Below are 18,861 nucleotides of genomic sequence, written 5' to 3'. Positions count from 1 at the left end.
TGAATTAACAACTATGATCATATATAGATTTAGAATTTTCTCAATAATCATCAAACCAACATTTTAACCACTTTCTATAGCATATGCCTATTCAAAATTTCCTCTATACAACTGAATTCAATTCAGAAAACCATTGAAAAATTTAAATTCTATAATAGAAACTTCCATACCTAGTATAAAGGTCCACCAATTTTCAGCTTCTAACCCCTTTATTTTGATTACACTTTAGTTTCAAGCTTGATACCAAGAAAGAAACAGAGCAATTCCAAAGTTCTTTCTAAGTTTTCTTGTTTTGTTAAAGGTTGCCCACCCAAAACTTGGGGGAAGTAAGTAGTTAGTTGACTTTTAAGTTGTTGCCAAGTGTCTTATAACCGATTGATCTAAGTGTCTCAGATTTGTTCTCCTATTCGCACAGTAGGCATATCAAACGACCACATGAAGAGGCTTTGTCGCATTAGCTCAAGGCACGAAAGTCACTATTTGAATAGAAGTTAATTCTCTAACTTTAAGATCTGAGTTGTCCGAGTTTGTTGAGAATGAAGAATCAAGGAGAAGATATGGCCAAGGAAAGGAGAGAGGAGGTCTTAATTTGAGTTGGAACATATCAATATTTTTTTTTGAGATTATCAGAAATAGAAATAACAATTTCTAGTAATGAATGCTAGATGGGAAGAAACATTCTCAGCAATGTAGGCTAAGGATGGAAAAACAAGTTAGGTATGGACCTACTCTGATAGCATGAAGAAAAGAATGCAAAATGGTCTCTATTACTTTTCTGAATTAGTACAAGACCTTAAATCATATATAGCAGTTAACTTAATCACAACCAAATAAGGAAACATAACTATCTTATTCTACTTACAAGCAAATTTATGGAATATAGATATTATACATGTGTGATAGCTAACGAGATTATATCTACAAAAATTATGGTATTGATTCATATCTTCCCAATAGATATGACACCAATTCCTAACATCATCACATTGGAAGATAGAACAAATTGAAGTTTGACAAAAGATAGACTATTAAAATTAATTCTCTTCTGATTAGAATAGTTTTATACTATTATATAAAAATAATATTGCTAATTTAGACAATGTCAACAATATGGAAATTACTAAACTATCCTAGTTGAAATATTTTTTTGCCTCTTTCTTAATTCTTCAAATGGTGCTTTTAACATTGTTCCCATTATAATCCTCCTTAATATAAGTAAAAAAAGGTGGTTGTCATTCTTGTCTTAGAAAACTAACCTGTCTTATATACAAAATTAACTTCCATAATATTTGAAGAAATTTTTTATTTGCGCATTTGATTGGGGCTAGAGAGTTAGAAAAAGTTTTTGTTCTAGGCTTTTATGTTAACTTTTTTGGTGTTTTATCAAAAAATTAAAGTTTTTAAATCTTAGCAATGCTCTTTCATGTAGAACATAATCCTGATCATCCATTTTAATGGCTTGAAATGTGTAGTTAAGATTTGAGAAAGTTGTTATATGAGGCTAAAAAATCACCAATATTTAAAAAAAGAGCAAAAAATAATAGAAAAGTTTTTCTGGTAATACACACATGTTGAGAGTACTCAAATTAGAACAAATTCAAAAAAGTCATATTTGTGAAAGGAATTATTAGTTTTGAAAAAAAATTTGCTTTTTTGCTCATACTAATATTATTACTTCAACACATTCCTATACTATTGCCATCAAGATCAAAATCACAATCACTTTATCACTTGCAATGTTATTGTAATATAATAAAAAAATATCATCTCTAACCAGGGATAATGATTGAATGGTTATTTTTAGGGCTTCTAATAGGACAACTTTTAATGAGGCATAAACGAATTAAGAATGAGTTTGTATATATTTTTTTTAAAATCCTAGTTAAGGATAAGATATTGTCACCCCATATATATATATATAGTTAAATAAAAATAATTGAATTTAATTTTTCTCTCTTTTAATACACATAAAATAAATATAAATCAACTTTGTACGAAAATAAATTACAAAAAACTATAATATTTATTTAGTTATAAATTAAATTTACTTTTAATATAATTAATTTTTCAAAAATAAAAAAGTTTGAAAAAAAAAAAAAAAAAAATTAAACTATGTGAGGCTAGCATGGGAAATTCTCTTACTCGCTCCGTTTTTTTTTTTTAACTGATCATCATGGGTTCAGAATAAAAGTGACCTACACCAAATCTACTTCATTGATATCCCTATCCTTGATCAATATCCCCACCATTACGTCTTATGCCACTACTTTTTACTCCATTAATTTCACTATTATTAGAGTTGGCAGTCCTTAATTACCATTACCATAATATGGTTATGATTATTAATGCTACTGTTACTAGTGGCTCTCTCTCTCTCTCTCTCTCTCTCACACACACACACACACACACACATATATATATATTATGTATGTATGTATTTAATCTTGTTTTCCAAAGAAAACCAAGGACAAAGCAAATGAATTGTTTTTTCTTGATTCTAAGAATTTCTTTCCAAAAGCATAGCCAAATGGTTGATGTATGTGTGGGGACACCATGCAAATGCTAGATACCTCTCCTATTCATGCCATGCTCTCCATTTATCATACTACTTGGTATTGGTGGCATTATCTATAAATTTACAATTCTTTTAACTAAAAAAAATAATTAAAAATAAGAGTTCAAATAAGAGCTCTATATGAATGGGCAACTCCTAGTCTCTAATCAACTTAATATTTGGTCAGTATTATGGGCATGAGAGCAGTAATATGTTGGTTTGAAAAAATATAAAATTTACTCATGTAATTTCATTCCCAACCCCATCATTTGTTCCATGCTAAAAACTAACACACATGATGGATATTAAATTACATGCTTTTGCAGGCAACATTTCGACAATATCCTCGGCTTGAAAAGGAAGATCAATCATTTTCTCTTATGTACAAAGACGGGTCCTTGGATATTGTGAGTATCATTTCTACTCTTACTTGCTTATAATTCACTTTGTCATGTTCATTCCCGACTTGTTTTGCTTTTGCTTTTTTGCTCTTTTCATTAAATTGTTTTTATACATATCAAAGCCATGTTAGCTATCGTAAAAAAATTAATGTGTGATTTGAATTGATTGACTCACTTTGAATCTTGATCCAAATAGTTCATATTTTAAGTTTATATTAATATTATGTGGAGAAATTTAAATTTCGTTCATACACATCAGCTTGCATATTTTCAACATGTGGAGAAATAGTAACCTGCATATGTTCAACACTCCTTGAGCTGGCTCGAAAATATTTTCCATTCTGAACTTGCCTAGAATAGATTGAAATGTAGAACTTGGCAACCTTTCTATGAGAAAATCTGCAGGTTGACTCTTTGAAGCAACATAAGAAATATGAATCTCTCCGTTTTCTAGTTTTTCCTTGATGAAATGTCAATATATCTCCATGTGTGTTTGTTTGATCATGATAGATAAGATTATGGAAAATGCTTATGGCTAACTTGTTATCGCAATATAACTTCATAGGACCTTCTAGTTTCATTCTTAACTCAAAGAGCATCATCCTTATCCAAAGTAGTTCATAGATAGCTTGAGCCATTGATTTGAATTAGGCTTCTGCAATTTTTTCAACCACCACTGATGTTTCTTACTTATCCATGTGACAAGATTGGCTCCAATAAACGTGCAATACCCATTAGTGGATCTTCGGTTTGTCACACCCCGTTTTTTTTTTTTTTTTTTTTAACTGAACAATTGATACTCAAATGCAGTATAAGTGCTCTCAAAGATATGGGGATACAAAAATTTAAATGTTGAGTTCTTGCTTGATTTTGTGCAAAAAGAGAATACGCAAAACCTGTTATAAAGAGTACATCCTGTATTAAACTTTGTAACTATTAGTTAACAAAATATGTTTTGTTTCACAAAAGAAACTTGTACTACATTAATTTACATATACAAAAACCCCATGGTTCACTACGGGTAGCCCATACTACAAGTGTATCTGACAAATATATATATATATTACATCATTCCTACAAAAAGATTCAGTCTTTAATAAAAAAGGCAAAACCTCAAAACACTTTCAATGCGAGCAAACAACATCCAATCACAGTAAAGCATTGCTTAAGCATTATTTCCTGTATAGGTCTTCTGACTTGAATCTAAAGGTGGAAGGGATAGGGTGAGTTCACAACTCAGTAGGAAAGTTTATAACCATCCTAAGCATACCCTTAAAAAAAACTTGAATTAAACATGTAATAGCATGCATGATAAACATTTTACAACCATTAACAAATATGCAATCGTGTCAAACATGTGTGCATGTGTTTGCTGGTTTCATATTTCCTTTTTCTTGTCCATTATTTCACAACTGATAAACTGCTCAACCCCACCAATCTATACATCAAATATCAATGCTCCACAAGATACTCGGTCAATATAATAATGATTATTCTGGGACATCACCCAAGGGCAAGTCATATCCCGTGTCTTTTGGGACTCATACCCAAGGGCAAGACCAACCCTGTGTCTTTAGGGACTAAAACCCAGAGGCAGGACCAACCTCATACACCCACATTGGAGTGTCTTCCTCGAGGGTTTTAGGGACTTTCACCCAAGGACCCACGGTCCTACATAAACAATATATCAAAGGATAATGCCTGTAGCATCGCATAAACATTGCCCACCAATCAATTCTCTGAATATCATCTGTGATTATTCCATATCCTTCTTGTAATGCAACCACACTATGAACCATTTCCACAACACAGAACCATGAATCTTCATACCAATATGCGTTCCAATCTCAATGTAACATTTCAACACAATAAACCGAGATGCAATGACACATTAAAGCATTTTATGAAATCATAAAAATGACATGAAATTTCGAATAAATGTTTCAAGGAAAGAAATTAGATACACCTTGGGATAACATAAAATTCCCTACCTAACACGGACTTTCCCTCTGTGATTCTTCTATGTAAGCGATCTTTACCTATTACAAGGAACTGAAATGAAACACATAATTTAGACTTCTTAACGATGAAAATTTATACAATTTACTGTTGCTAATTTTTAATTATAATATTCTCTAATCTATGTGCCTACAAGTTTTCAAATCAATTTTGAATTGAATTAAACGATATTTACAAAACATATTAATATTCCTTAATTAATTACCAAAAACTAATTGTTTTGATTTTCTTAAAGCCTAACTTATTAACAAATCCCAAGTGTCCAAATAACCTAATTAATCACATGTTTACTAATCTGTTTTTCAATTATACCAAATTAAACAAAGATTTATGTTGATCTTACCATTAATAAAATACTTAAGCTAACATACTTTAATCCTTAATTAATTGTGATTTTTAACTAAAACATGTTTATACCTAATTACACTCAACTTTTTCACAAATTTTACCGTTAATTTGTTTCAGCATACCATTAGGAACTAAAATAAACCAAAATTACTAAATTAAACAACTTACTTCAAATCTTCACTTTCTCTCTCTAGATCCTCTCTCTAACCCGAGCTACTGCAGGTAAAATGGTGCAAAACGAGTTGCAGGCCCTTATATAGGGCTTTCCATGCAGCCAAGTAGGAGGTGGCAGGCCACTTGGCTGCCACTAACTCCAACTTCCCAATTTTGCACTTTAGTCCTTCAAGTTATCAAAAATTGAACCCATAATTGCCCATTAGTCCTTTAGGTTTTCTTAACTATAATCAGCCCCTAAGAACCTAATAAGCATGGTTAAGTCATTAACTAATCTCACTTAACCTTAATCAAAGTTTAATTCATAATTAAACATGATTAACACTAAACTAGTTAAGCACGTTTAAAGTTAAGTACTAAGATAATCATTATTGCCTATTTAATTCATTGGTGCTAGGTATTACACAGTTAGTGAGAGAGCAAGCCCAATCTGCATCAATATAGGTTCCACATCCATTTTTTTTTTTTTTTTCTAAAAAAAATTCCTTTCCCATATGCTAACTTTTAAGTATCTAAGAATTCAATAGGCAACTTCCATATGTTTCTCCTGTGGTGCATTCATAAATTGACTAATCACACTAACTACATAAGCTATGTTAGGATGAATATGAGAAAATTTATTCTTCCAACAAGCCTTTAGTACCTTTCTTGGTTAGCTCTAGGTTCTTAAAAACAATCTCCTAATTTGTGATTTGGCTCAATGGGGTTGTCCATTGGTTTACACCCTAACATTTTTGTTTTCTTGAGTAGATTGAGATCATTTGCATTATGATAGACAAATACCCATTCTTGAATATGCCACCTCTTTAAACCTTCCCAAATCCTTGATCTCAAATTCACAAGCTAAATGTTGCTTGATTTTCAATTTCATTGTCATTTCCTATCACAATTATATCGTCTACATAGATGATTAGAACAACTACTTTATTTGGAGACTCTTGTTTAATAAAAGTGAATGATCAACTTTATTTTGTCTGTGTCCAAACCTTACCATGACCTTTATAAAATTTTCAAACTAAGCTCTAGGAGATTATTTAAGGCCATATATTAAGTTTTTGAGTTGGCACATTTTCCCTTCAAACCTATTCATGGAAAAGAAACATTGTTTACATTGAATTGCTGAAAGGTCCAATTTAGATTAATAGCAAGATAAATTAAAATTTTGTTGGACTACATGATATACATTGTGGTTTCAAATCCTACAAGTTTAAGCTTTAAGCAAATTGGTTATCTAACATAGTATCAAAGCCTTATTTGATGAGAGGTCATGTATTTGTACCTCACCATATATTTATTTCCCCACTTTATTAAGCCAATTTGTAAGCTAAAAAAGTGGTTACCCGTGAGGATATACATTATGGTTCAAAATCCTACAAGCTTAAACTTTTAAGAAGATTGTTTGTCCAACAAATTCTAATGCTATTTATTTTAACCACCAAGGTGAAAAGTTTTTTGGTAATTTATTCCATAGGTTTACATGAACCCTTTGATTACTAACTAGCTTTATCTCTCCAAAGACCCATCAACTTTATGTTTGATTGTGAAGATCCATTTACAATTTACAAGCTTCTTCATTTTCAGCAAATTTTTTATATCTTAAGTTCCATTGATTTTTAAGGCTCTCATTTATTCCAACATAGCTTCTTTCCAATTCAGATTACAAATGGCCTTTTTGACACTTTTAGGGATTTCTATGGTGGACAATTGAGAGGCATAAGAATTAAAAGTAGGAGGTAATTTATGATTAAAACAAAATTGGATATAGGGTATTAAGTACATGTTCCTTTCCCTTTCCTATGTGTAATAGGAAGAAACAAATCATCATTGTAACCATTTGATTCAACTGAAGTAGAATCAATATGGGGAAATCCCATATGATTTGGGGAGTGATTTGTAGGATATTGTGGTAGAAGATTGAGGCCCCAATTAGATTTGATATTTAGGCTAAATATTTGGTTTGATTTTTATATTTCCATATTTTGCTCTCTGTGTATATGTTAAATAGGGACCTGATTATGTAAAATATACACGATTGAATATACATTTGTATTATTCTCAGTTTTTACACAATATTACCTGGTTCTGGTTCCAATGGTTGAGCATGCATTGGGTCTATGATAGACTCTTTCTTCCTTGAGTAGACTTTAAGTGGAAATCATTTTTCTTGCTCTTTAGACGAGAAGTCCACCTTTAGAATGATAGGCTCAAGTTTAGTTTTTGAAATGAGAGATAAAATAGGCTATTCCTATATAGCAATGACTTGATGTAATGGGAGACTTGGAGGAAAAAATTAGAATCTGTTAAAGGTAAATATGTGAGAAATATGATTGATTTTCATTGACATTAATATCCATGGTGGCATAATTTTTGTTAAAGGTTGATGACATCTGTAACCTTTTGTATAGATGAGTTGCCAAACAAAACACACTTAAAGAGTGTTAGGATCAAGTTTTATTTGGTGTTGGCTATGAATATGAATAAAAAAGACACACTCGAACACTTTAGGTGGAAGATTCCCAAAGTTTTTAAATAAAGGGAAAAAATGACTCAAATATTCCAACAAAGTTTGAAAACCAAGAACTATAGTGGGTAACTTGTTTATTGAATGAGTGGTTGTCAAAATAGCTTCAACCTAATATGTTTTTGGCACACTCATTTGGAGAAGTAGAGTTCTAGTAACCTAAAGCAAATATCTATTTTTCCTCTCAGTAACCATATTTTGTTGGAGAGTATTAGTATTTGAAGGTGGTTGAATAATTCTCTTCTTTTGACAATAAAAAATCAACTCATTATTGAAATATTTCATTCCATTATTTAAGCGAAGAATGTGGACTTTTGTTCCAAATTGATTGCAAATCATTTATGAAAAATAAGGAAAAATTAATTAACATCATATTTGTATTTGAGAAGATAAACCCATGTTTATCCTAGTACAACTATCAATAAATGACACAAACCATCTTGTGTCACTGATCAGGAGAAAAAACTAGCATTCACCAAATTCTTATTGAAAATAAGATAAAGGTACAAACTATAATTTATACATAGCAGGACGTGAAATAAGCCTTAATTCTAGGCATAATAAAATCATATCTCCTAATCAAAAAAGTCAAAATAAAAAAAATCAAATAACAGCCAAATAATTGCTGATTATTTGGCTACTGATTTAAAACGGAATCTGTCCATAGTTAGAATAATTTGATTTTATTCAAATTATCTTCCACACTCTCCCTCAAGTTGGGTTGTATAAATTGAACATACCCAGTTTGTTTATTAGCTGCTTGAATGATCTTCTTGATAGTCTTTTGGTGAGTACATCTGCTACTTGTTTATTTGTTGGTACATAAACCATGCAAATTGTACCGTCTTCAACCTTCTCTTTTATAAAGTGTTTGTCAACTTCTACGTGTTTAGTCTGGTCATGATGAACTGGGTTGTGTGATATGTTGATGGCTGTCTTATTATCGCAATACATCTTCATTGGCATCTCCTCCTTCACACCAATTTCTCCTACAAGTTGTTTAAGCCATAATAGTTCACACATACCATAATAGTTCAAAGAGAAGAAATGAAAGACTTCACAATAAAGGCAAAGTAAGAGGAAGATGAAGGCCACCAGATTCTGGCAAAGAATAGACCAAAAAAAAAAAAACTTAGAGCAGAATTCTAACTTGCTTTGATACCATGTGGAGGAATTTAAATTTCATTCGTACAAATATTGAGATTACAACAGGGATATATATATATATATACAGCTGTATGAAATTATTCTAGTAAACTATAAAATCAGTCTAGTGACCATTGTAGGAGAATTTACAGCCTACACATTAGCTTGTGTATTTGCAACAATAATATAATTAGGAAAGAACTATCAGCTTGCATATTTATAGCCTACATATCATCCTGCATATTATCAACACATGGAGAAATATCAGCCTGCATGTTTTCAACATATTGTTTGCACATCATTTCAGATTTTTTTTTTTTTTTTGTTCAAATCTTAAGATTTTTGAATCTTAAACCTGATCAAATCCCATGAGTTGAGTTGCAAGCAGGTGATTTCTTACATTGATATAAAAAGCACTGGTTGGAAAAGAATAAATATATACTTGTCTTTGGCTCATTGGTTTAGGGCTTCTTGAATAAGGAATATACATGTGTATATATACATTCATTTGTACATGTGTGTGTGGAGAGAGAGCGAGAGAGAGAGAGAGAGAGAGAGATCAATTTCCCCAAGAAACAGAAGAACCGCATGCCTATTTCATCCATTGACTCAGATCTATCAACAAAAGTTTTATTCATTTACTAATATATTTTTAGGCCTAAGGGTTCTTTACATCTTTTAATGAATAGGGGGGATCCCTAGGTACCTGGGTAGAATGATGTTAATCCTACTGTATGATATGTGAGTTAAGTGATTGTTTATAATTATTTCACAGTATCCAAGTTGAAATCATATAGCTTCAAGATGACCTTATTTTTTGGTGGAAAATTTTGAATATATCTTCACGGTTTCAACAGTTTGGAGAATTTTCCAGGAAACCTTTGGACTTATAATGATTTATGAGGCAATTCAACCTTACCCCTGTTTATATGATACAGTTTTAATTGTTGAACATTGGATATATTCTTATTCTTGAGTAGTCTGAGATTTGTACATTATGACTTCCTTTAGTGACTGCAACATGTACAGATATGTAAGGACAAGGATGAAGCTGAAGTCTGGTTTGTTGCCCTTAGAGCATTGATTTCGCAATGCAACTATCACAATTGGATAAATGAAACAAGGAGTGACTCTGGATCATTAGATCATCATACTGATATAAGAAGAAACACTCCATTGACTGTGTCAGCTAACAGCAGTGACATAATCTCCAAGGTATTTAACCTATGATACTCACTAAACTCTAATGATGCATTTTTCTTTCAATTTTCTTTGCTTCTTGTTATGTCATAGGATCCGGAAAATGTCCAAACAATTTTGATTCCTTTTCAGCATCCCCGAAAGAAGAGATTGGGAAGAGCATTCTCTGATATTATATCATATACTGGAGCAACCAAAGGTTTCACACGGGTAGAATCAGTTCCCAGTTCCCTGAGCTCGCTATCAGTTGGGGGAATAGATGATCCAAATGGCTGCAGTTCTGCAGTTGATACTTTTCACATTAGTTTATCGAGTGCTGTAAGTTCGCCTGGCCAGGGATCCTCTCGTGAAGATTTTGATGCTTTAGGTGATGTTTTCATCTAGGGAGAAGCAATTAGTGATGCATTAGTCAGTAGGGGAGTATGTAGAGTTGGAAGTTCATCTTTTGCCAGAAGAAATGCACGTTTACCGAAAGCATTGGAATCAACAGTGATGCTTGATGCACAAAATATCGCTTGTGGCAGTAAGCATGCGGTGTTAGTCACAAAACAAGGAGCAATCTTTAGCTGGGGTGAGGGATATGGTGGCAGGCTCGGGCATGGAGTAGAAGCTGATGTTTCCCAACCAAAACTTATTGATGCTCTCAGTGGATTAAACATTGAATTAGTAGCATGTGGAGAGTACCATACCTGTGCTGTAACCCTGTCTGGGGATCTTTATACGTGGGGTGATGGTATTTACAATTTTGGTCTTCTTGGGCATGGCTGCGGAATCAGTCACTGGACCCCAAGAAAGGTAAGTTGTCAGATAGAGGGCATGCATGTCTCATCTATCTCTTGTGGACCTTGGCATACCGCTGCTGTAACATCAGCAGGTCAGTTGTTCACATTTGGAGATGGAACTTTTGGTGCCCTAGGCCATGGAGATCGTAATAGCTCAGGCACTCCTAGAGAAGTGGAAACTTTAAAAGGACTACGGACAATAAGGGCATCCTGTGGTATTTGGCACACTGCTGCAGTTGTTGAAATTACCACAGAACCTTCTATTAGTTCTTCAGCTGGTAAGTTGTTCACCTGGGGGGATGGAGATAAAGGCCAACTTGGCCATAGGGATAAAGAGCCTAGACTAGCTCCTTCTTGTGTAACAATATTAGATGACATGACTTTTTGTCAAGTAGCCTGTGGCCATAGCATTACAGCTGCTCTTACAGATTCAGGACAAGTATACACAATGGGGAGTGTTGAATATGGGCAACTTGGGAGTCCGCAAAGTGCTGATGGACTTCCTTCTTGCACTGAAGGTATAATCAGAAACAGTTTCATTGAAGAGATAGCATGTGGTTCTCATCATGTTGCAGTTTTGAGTTCAAAAGCGGAGGTTTACACTGGGGTAAGGGAGCAAATGGTCAATTAGGACATGGAGACAATAACAACAGGAACATTCCTACACTTGTTGAAGCTCTCAAAGACAAACAAGTAAAGAGTGTGGCATGTGGTTCCAATTTCACTGCTGCTATATGTCTTCATAAATGGTTTTGTAGTGCTGATCGTTCCATATGTTCTGGTTGCCATAATCAATTCAATTTCAGAAGGAAGCGTCATAATTGTTATAACTGTGGACTAGCTTTTTGCAAAGCATGCAGCAGTAGAAAATCTCTTAAAGCCTCTTTGGCTCCAAATATGAATAAACCTTATCGTGTGTGTGATGATTGCTTCACTAAACTAAAGAAGGCCTTGGAATTTGGATTTTTCCCATTGCCAAGAGTTGCAAGTGGAATTAAAATTCATAATCTTAATGAGGTAGCTGAGAAGGAGTCTTTGGATTCCAGACCACATGGCCGACTTCCCAGGCTCACCTCATTTGGTTCTTTCAAACAGGCTGAAAATCAACATTTCAAGCCCAACTTAAAGCTAGAATTAAACAATGGTCATGTTCCCACTCTAAATGGAAGTTTCCAATGGGAAGGCTTTTGCACGTCAAATACATCAACTTCTGTGTTTGGGTCTTCACAGAAAGCATCTGCTTCTGTTCCTGGTTCCAGAATAGTTTCACGAGCAACCTCTCCTGGTTCAAGCATGGTTTCTCGAGCAACCTCTCCTGTCTCAAGAAACTCAACCTCATCTTATTCCATGACACTGGCATTGGATCGTATTGCTCGTTCAAATCTGGAAGTCAGCCTTGATCATTCTAAGCAAACAAACGACAGCCTCCTCCAAGAAATAATATTGTTAAGGGCACAGGTAAGTTTTACCATAATTGTAGAAGTGACTGAATTTGTTTAACCTCATTTGCATGGATGCCTTGTAGGTCAAATTAAGTACAGTTTTCCATTGTGTCACAAGAACAACAAGCTTGTTATTAATCAACAGACATCAATAATGTTAGAAATCAATTAGAGATGATACTTAGCTAGATCCACATTATTGGAAGTGACCTTCTTAAAAGGTGCTGTGGTGCGGGAATCTCTCTCTCAAACCACCTCCCTAGCCTGCCCTGAGGCCAAATTTCCTTAATTTAGCAATCATAGGTGCCAAAGTCACCTATTTATAAACAAGCTCATGTGGTCCTGGGCCTTTAATGAATGTTATTTTATGGGCCCAACTGAAAATAAGAAGCCTGTTCACTCTCTCTCCCTCTCTCTCTCTCTCTCTCAGTGAAACTCTCTATTGCTGGATTTTCTTTAGCGTGAGAATAGGTGCCAAAACCACCTATTTATAGACAAGATTATGTAGCCCCAGGCCATTAATGAATGTTATTGTATTACCCCACTGAAAATAAGAAGCCCACTCTAGTTCGCTTTAATTGATCGCTTGTCACTTTGTTGCGAAAAGCTTATGCTCATTATAATCATTGACCATGTTATCATCGATAGAATCCAACAATTTAATGCTTCACTTATCTAGGCATTTTCTTCAATCTGCCCCTTAGTAAAACTTAATAAAATGATGAATACTTGCCACTTTTGATGAAATTTACAAGTCTCTTCTCTTGTTTGTTCTTGGAGTCTTGGCAGCACCTTTGACAATCATGTCTTCTTAACAATGCATTGAAAAGAAATTAACTCGCTTCAGTGATGTGTATGTGAACTGACTTTTTACCCTTCTCTCACCTTTTGTAGCCTCTAAGAGTAAGTGTGACAGTTGCTTCTCTCAGATGATCATCTAATCTTGATCCCCTGTTAGTCTTTAGCTGAAGATCACTGGACTGCTCTGGTGTTTTTATAATTTGTAATTTAAACTTAGTTATGTAAGCAATGGTAAAGATGGAAGCATCCTCTGACTTCATGTTCTTACATTGGTTGCCCTTTTAGAGAATGCTCAAGTTTAGGCATTTGGATACTGTTGAGTTCAATATATATTCGAGTCATTTGTTCAAACTTATAGGCTTATACCACTGCAACACACTCCACATAGCAAAGATGACAAAATCCTTGAGCCACATTGATAATTACCACTTAATTAGATATCGGCACCACCTATATAATCTCCTTAAAGAGTTCTTAATCCTTGAGATTCTTCTCTAACATCCTCAAATGGGATTTTTTTTCCTACTAATTGAATTGGTGATCATACTTAATTGATAATGGATGTTAGGGATCTTATCTTGAAGCTATGGTATGTTCAAAGTACTGTCAAATCAAAAGCTTTATTCTGCTGCAGATGTACCCATGGACTAATAATAGCCCTCACATAATTCTGTGATTACATTAAAAATCTTGCCAGGGTATATCTCATAGTTCATTTTAAATATGTTTCCTTCAGTCAAATGAAAGAAATAAAATAAACAATATCTTCAATGAATTGTGATATAGTGTGTTACTAATGCATGTAGGTGGAGGATCTTACTCAGAAATCCCAATTTTTGGAAGAAGAACTTGAAAAAACTTCAAGGCAGTTGAAAGAGTTGACTGCAACAGCAGGGAAGGAAGCGGGGAAAAAACAAGGCTGCAAATGAGATGATCTAATCTCTTACCCAGGTTAGAGACTTTCTTAGTGGAATACTTGTATCGTTGCCTGTCCTCCACTATCTTCTTCTCAGTAGACTTTTCTTATGAGTCCCATCCATGGATTTGATTGAATTTGACTATTGCTTTTCTATTTGTGCATCTTCAAGGCATAGGATGATAAAGCACATTTAACATTTGGAACTAGAAAATCTCAACCAGATTACCATCAGGATGAGAGTAGAACTAGGAAAGGGAGTTCCCAATACTAAGAGCGTAATTAATCTTTCCATGACACATTCATAACTGAGAACATCCATGCTGTCATATTCAATTTGGAATCAGATCCAGTTCTATACAGGTTGATGTAGGACTGGAACTATCTGAAGTCCATCCCTTTTCTTTCAATGTCATCTTTTTGTTGGCCCAATGGATAGCGAATGCAAACAAAGAACTATCTTGTAATTGGCCCAATGGATAATGGATGTGAACAAGAGCCATTTCATTTTATAGGTAAATTATTTTTCGTGCATGGTGTCAAACATGGAATCTTCCCTTCCTCACTCAGCCCCCGCTCATTGCCACCTGTGCTAGACCTCAGGAGTTAATGCAAACCAAAAATCATATTCAAGAATATGCTTTGGGTATAATCCTCTTAAGCTGCAAGAACCAAAGATCTAGGTGCAATTAGGAAGGAAAATACATGTGATATCTTCTTCTAGGAGAGAAAACTCTATAATGTGAGAAGTGAAACTTTTTTCTTGGCAACAAGAATTTTTCAATTTTTCAGTTTTGGTGGTGAGCCTCCTCCACCCAAATAGAAGAGCTATGATGAGATTATGCAAGTTTGCTTTTGCCCTTTCTGCTTTCTTCGTTCCATGTCTTCTATTTATTTATTTATTTTATCAAAAACAAGAATGTATTAAATTAAGCATCAAGAAGTACAAAAGAAGGATGGGGACTTCTCCCCAAAACCAAAGAACTAAATAGAAGGTATGTTGGAACCTCCAAAGTAGTAAGTAAACCTATACAATAGTAAAGTACCAAATGGGAATATACAAAAACAAATCAGACCTTGTGAACTACACACCAAAAACCAATCAAGTTGAACCACATTAAGGGGAATGCCCTTAAATGTTGTGGTGTGAGAGGCCTAAAAGGAGGCAAAGAAATGAATGATCTCCCAAAAAGCCTTTGAGGTCCTCACCTTGTCCTAAAAAATCCTAGCATTTCTTTCTTGCTACACAATCCAAATCAAAATGAGACAAGTGGTTTGCCAAAGAACCTTACCTCTAATGGAGCTTCCCAATCCTTTGTATGAGATGGTCATCATGTTATAGATACTCCTAGGAGGAACCAGTCCAAATTAGCCAATTAGAATAGTTTGGGCCATAACCCTTAAGTCAATGGACAATAAGAAAAAATGATCTACCATTTCTCTACTCTCCATACACAACAAACAAACATCAGGACTAAGGGCTTTGTAGGATCTTTTTAATTGTAGCATGTCATTGGTGTTTACCTTCTTGTGTGTCACTAACCAAGCAAAGGTCTTGACCTTAGATGGGACTTTAGATTTTCAAACAAAATTAGTTGGAAAGAATGGATCTGGATAAGAGAAATTGGACAAGACTAAAAAGAACGACTTTGCTGCAAATAATCTTGATGAAGATAAAGACCAGACTCTCACATCTAGAACGGATGGAGATAAATACAAATCTTCCTTTATTTTCCATTTGGAAACTTGTCAATTGAGCTCATAAGGAGCAGTTTAACCTGGCATTGCATTGGCATCAGAAATTTATATCTATTACACATCCAACACCAGATTTGGTACAAAAGCTCAAGGCTTCATTGGCACTCCTATGCCAATTGGTATTAGAGTTTGGCCTGTTTTGACATTACATATTATTTGGTATTAGAGATTGGGCTGCCTAGGTTTTTTTGTTCATTAATAAGAATCAAGAAAGTTCATCCTTGGGATCAAGTTTCCCTTAGGTGGTCCTCAGAAAAGAATCACTTTCTTGCACTTTCCGAAGCATTTGATTGTCTAACTAATGGCCTTATAAGGTAGCACAGGGGATAATTTTTTGTCTAAGTCAGCAATCATCATTATAGGCTTAATTGTGACAAGTCTTTACCATGTGGTTAGCAATCAGCTCCACCTGTAGGCTGTCTACTTTGACACTTGTAGGTCCAGCTCAAGTCCTAGCATGTGCATAGTCATAGATCTGTTCACCCTCACAAGTGAACTGCTGTTCTTCTTTGTCATTTGGCACATCAGGTCATCTCTGCTACCACAAACATCGTGAACCACACAGCCTTTTTACAAAGTTTTCAACTAAAATGGTTTTGGAAAAGAGTAGAAAAAAAAAATCTGATGCACATTCAGTCACATTTTTCCCCTAGTTCTGTCTGCAAACAAAAACCTCATTTGGGGAATGCAATTTCCAAGGGAACAAAAGCCACATTCCATAAAATACAGTTTTAAAGGAGTAGCAATTAAAATTGCATTTATTGAATGTGGTCTGAGACAATAAGGAGAAACATAGAAAAAAAAATGGTTTAGACATTAGTATGTACTAAACCTACAAATGAGTTTTGTCAAACCCAATGAAGTAGTTGTGAGAAGGCATTGTCAATTACTATAACAATGGTGATTGCCTGATCCTACAAATGCTCAAAGCCAAACGTCTTGATTGCCTGATCTAAACATTTGTTCTATAAGCATGATGCTTGTTTTAATATTTATGTTGCTTGCATACCATATGCTCTTGGCCCTTGGCCCTTTTCTATGAATCCGTCTAGTTGCATCATATAGATTCTCTTATCAAGATTGTCATTCAAGAATGCAGTCTCGACATCCATTTGCCATATCTCATAATCGAGGTGTGCCACAATAGATAAGAGTATTCTGATGGACTTGAGCATAGTTATCAGTGAGAAGGTCTCCTCATAGTTGAAACCAGGTTTCTGACTATAATCCTTCACCACAAGCTTAGCTTTAAATGTCTCAACCTTTCCATATGCTTTTCTCTTCCTCTTGTGGACCCACTTGCACCCTATGGTTTTTGTCCCTTTAAGTGCTTCTACAAGCTCCCAAACTTTGTTAGCATACATAGATTCTAACTTTGTCTCCATAGCTCATTACTAAAGATGTGCATCTACATTGCCGATTGCTTCATTACAATTCGTGTTATCAATCTCATGTTCCTCTAAAGTTGTCTCAAAAGACTCTCCCAAATACATGAATTGGTTTGGTTATATAACAACTCTCCCACTATGACGAGACACTATGTACTAGAAATGGGATGGGTTGGTACTAGATCTATAGTATTTTGTGCTATTGTGGGAGTCTTATTTAGCACTCTCCAATCAACCTCACTCCTAGACTTATTATTCATCATATAGTCATCTTCCAAAAATATGATATTTGTATTGACAAACATCTTTTAGTCAACCTGACTATAAAAGTAATAACCCTTTGTTCCTTTTGGGTATCCAACAAATTGACAAATTTCTGACTTTGATTCCAATGTGTCTATCTTTGGCTTCAACACGTGTGCTGGACAGCCTCATCCGAACGTGGTTTTAACCAAACTTATGACTTGTCCGCATTTCCATAAGAGTAAAGAGTTTAGATGAAACTAGGTTTAGAAGGTATCCTACATTTTCCAAGGCATATCCCCAAAAGAATGTAAGGATTGTTGATAAGCTCATCATAGATCTCATAATGTCCATAAGAGTTCGATTTTTTTTTTCCACCACTCCATTTTGTTGTGGAGTTCTAGGAGCACTCAACTGGGATATAATCCTATGCTCCTTCAAGAAAGAATCAAACTCACTTGACGCTTACCCTCCACCTCAATCAAATCAAAGTGCCTTGAGGTATTTACCTAATTGTTTCTCTGATTCCACTTTAAATTCCTCAAATTTATCTAAAGCATTGGATTTTCTATGCATAAGGTAAACATAACCATAGCTAAAGTAATCATCAGTGAAGGCAATGAAATACTCATTCCCTCCATGTGCATGGACATTAAAAGGTCCACACACATCAATATGCACTAACTCCAAACATTCTTTGGCTCTAATCTCTTTAGCAGTAAAAAACCTTTTGATCATTTTACCTTTTATATAGGATCAACAAACTGAAAGGTCTTCGGGAATCAATGAGTGCAATGTTCCATCATTGACTTTCTTCGAAGACCTTTTGAACTTAAAGCAAATGATTCTGGCTTAAAAGACTGAAAGTGCTGGACCCACTGGATACTGAAGATGAATGTAACAAATCAATAATGAATTCTTTCTCCGAGGATGAGGATGATACAATCTGTTGCTTTAATGGCATAATGTGACCCCATTTATAGCGTAGAATATTGTTGTCAGATAGAAAGCATGGAATCAGTGGTTGTCTTATCAAAGAGAAATTTTTTTTAGTGGAAGGAGAGTTATTAACAATGGACTTTTAGGAAGACAAAGTTGTGTGAAGTTGGATTGCAAGAGAAGTAGAAGAAAGTCCTCTTGGAGTGCTTCATTAATGGTGGTATCAAAT

At 34.4% G+C, this 18,861-nt stretch overlaps 1 protein-coding gene across 1 annotated transcript in view; it reads left to right on the top strand.

The window, feature by feature from the left end:
* The window catches only part of LOC100243300 (PH, RCC1 and FYVE domains-containing protein 1), a 44,210-nt gene that overhangs the window by 23,050 nt on the left and 2,299 nt on the right, over window positions 1-18,861 (top strand). The window contains 5 exon segments of the mRNA XM_019226592.2: window positions 2,881-2,961; window positions 10,193-10,378; window positions 10,496-11,744; window positions 11,747-12,603; window positions 14,195-14,339. Of these exon segments, the coding sequence (XP_019082137.1) occupies window positions 2,881-2,961; window positions 10,193-10,378; window positions 10,496-11,744; window positions 11,747-12,603; window positions 14,195-14,317 (2,496 nt within the window). The 3' untranslated portion in view covers window positions 14,318-14,339.

The sequence above is a fragment of the Vitis vinifera genome, chromosome 17 (genome assembly GCF_030704535.1).
Source record: "Vitis vinifera cultivar Pinot Noir 40024 chromosome 17, ASM3070453v1".
Classification (NCBI taxonomy): Eukaryota; Viridiplantae; Streptophyta; class Magnoliopsida; order Vitales; family Vitaceae; genus Vitis; species Vitis vinifera.
Note: the sequence above shows the minus strand (reverse complement) of the source record. Positions and strands in the feature narration are given on the sequence as shown.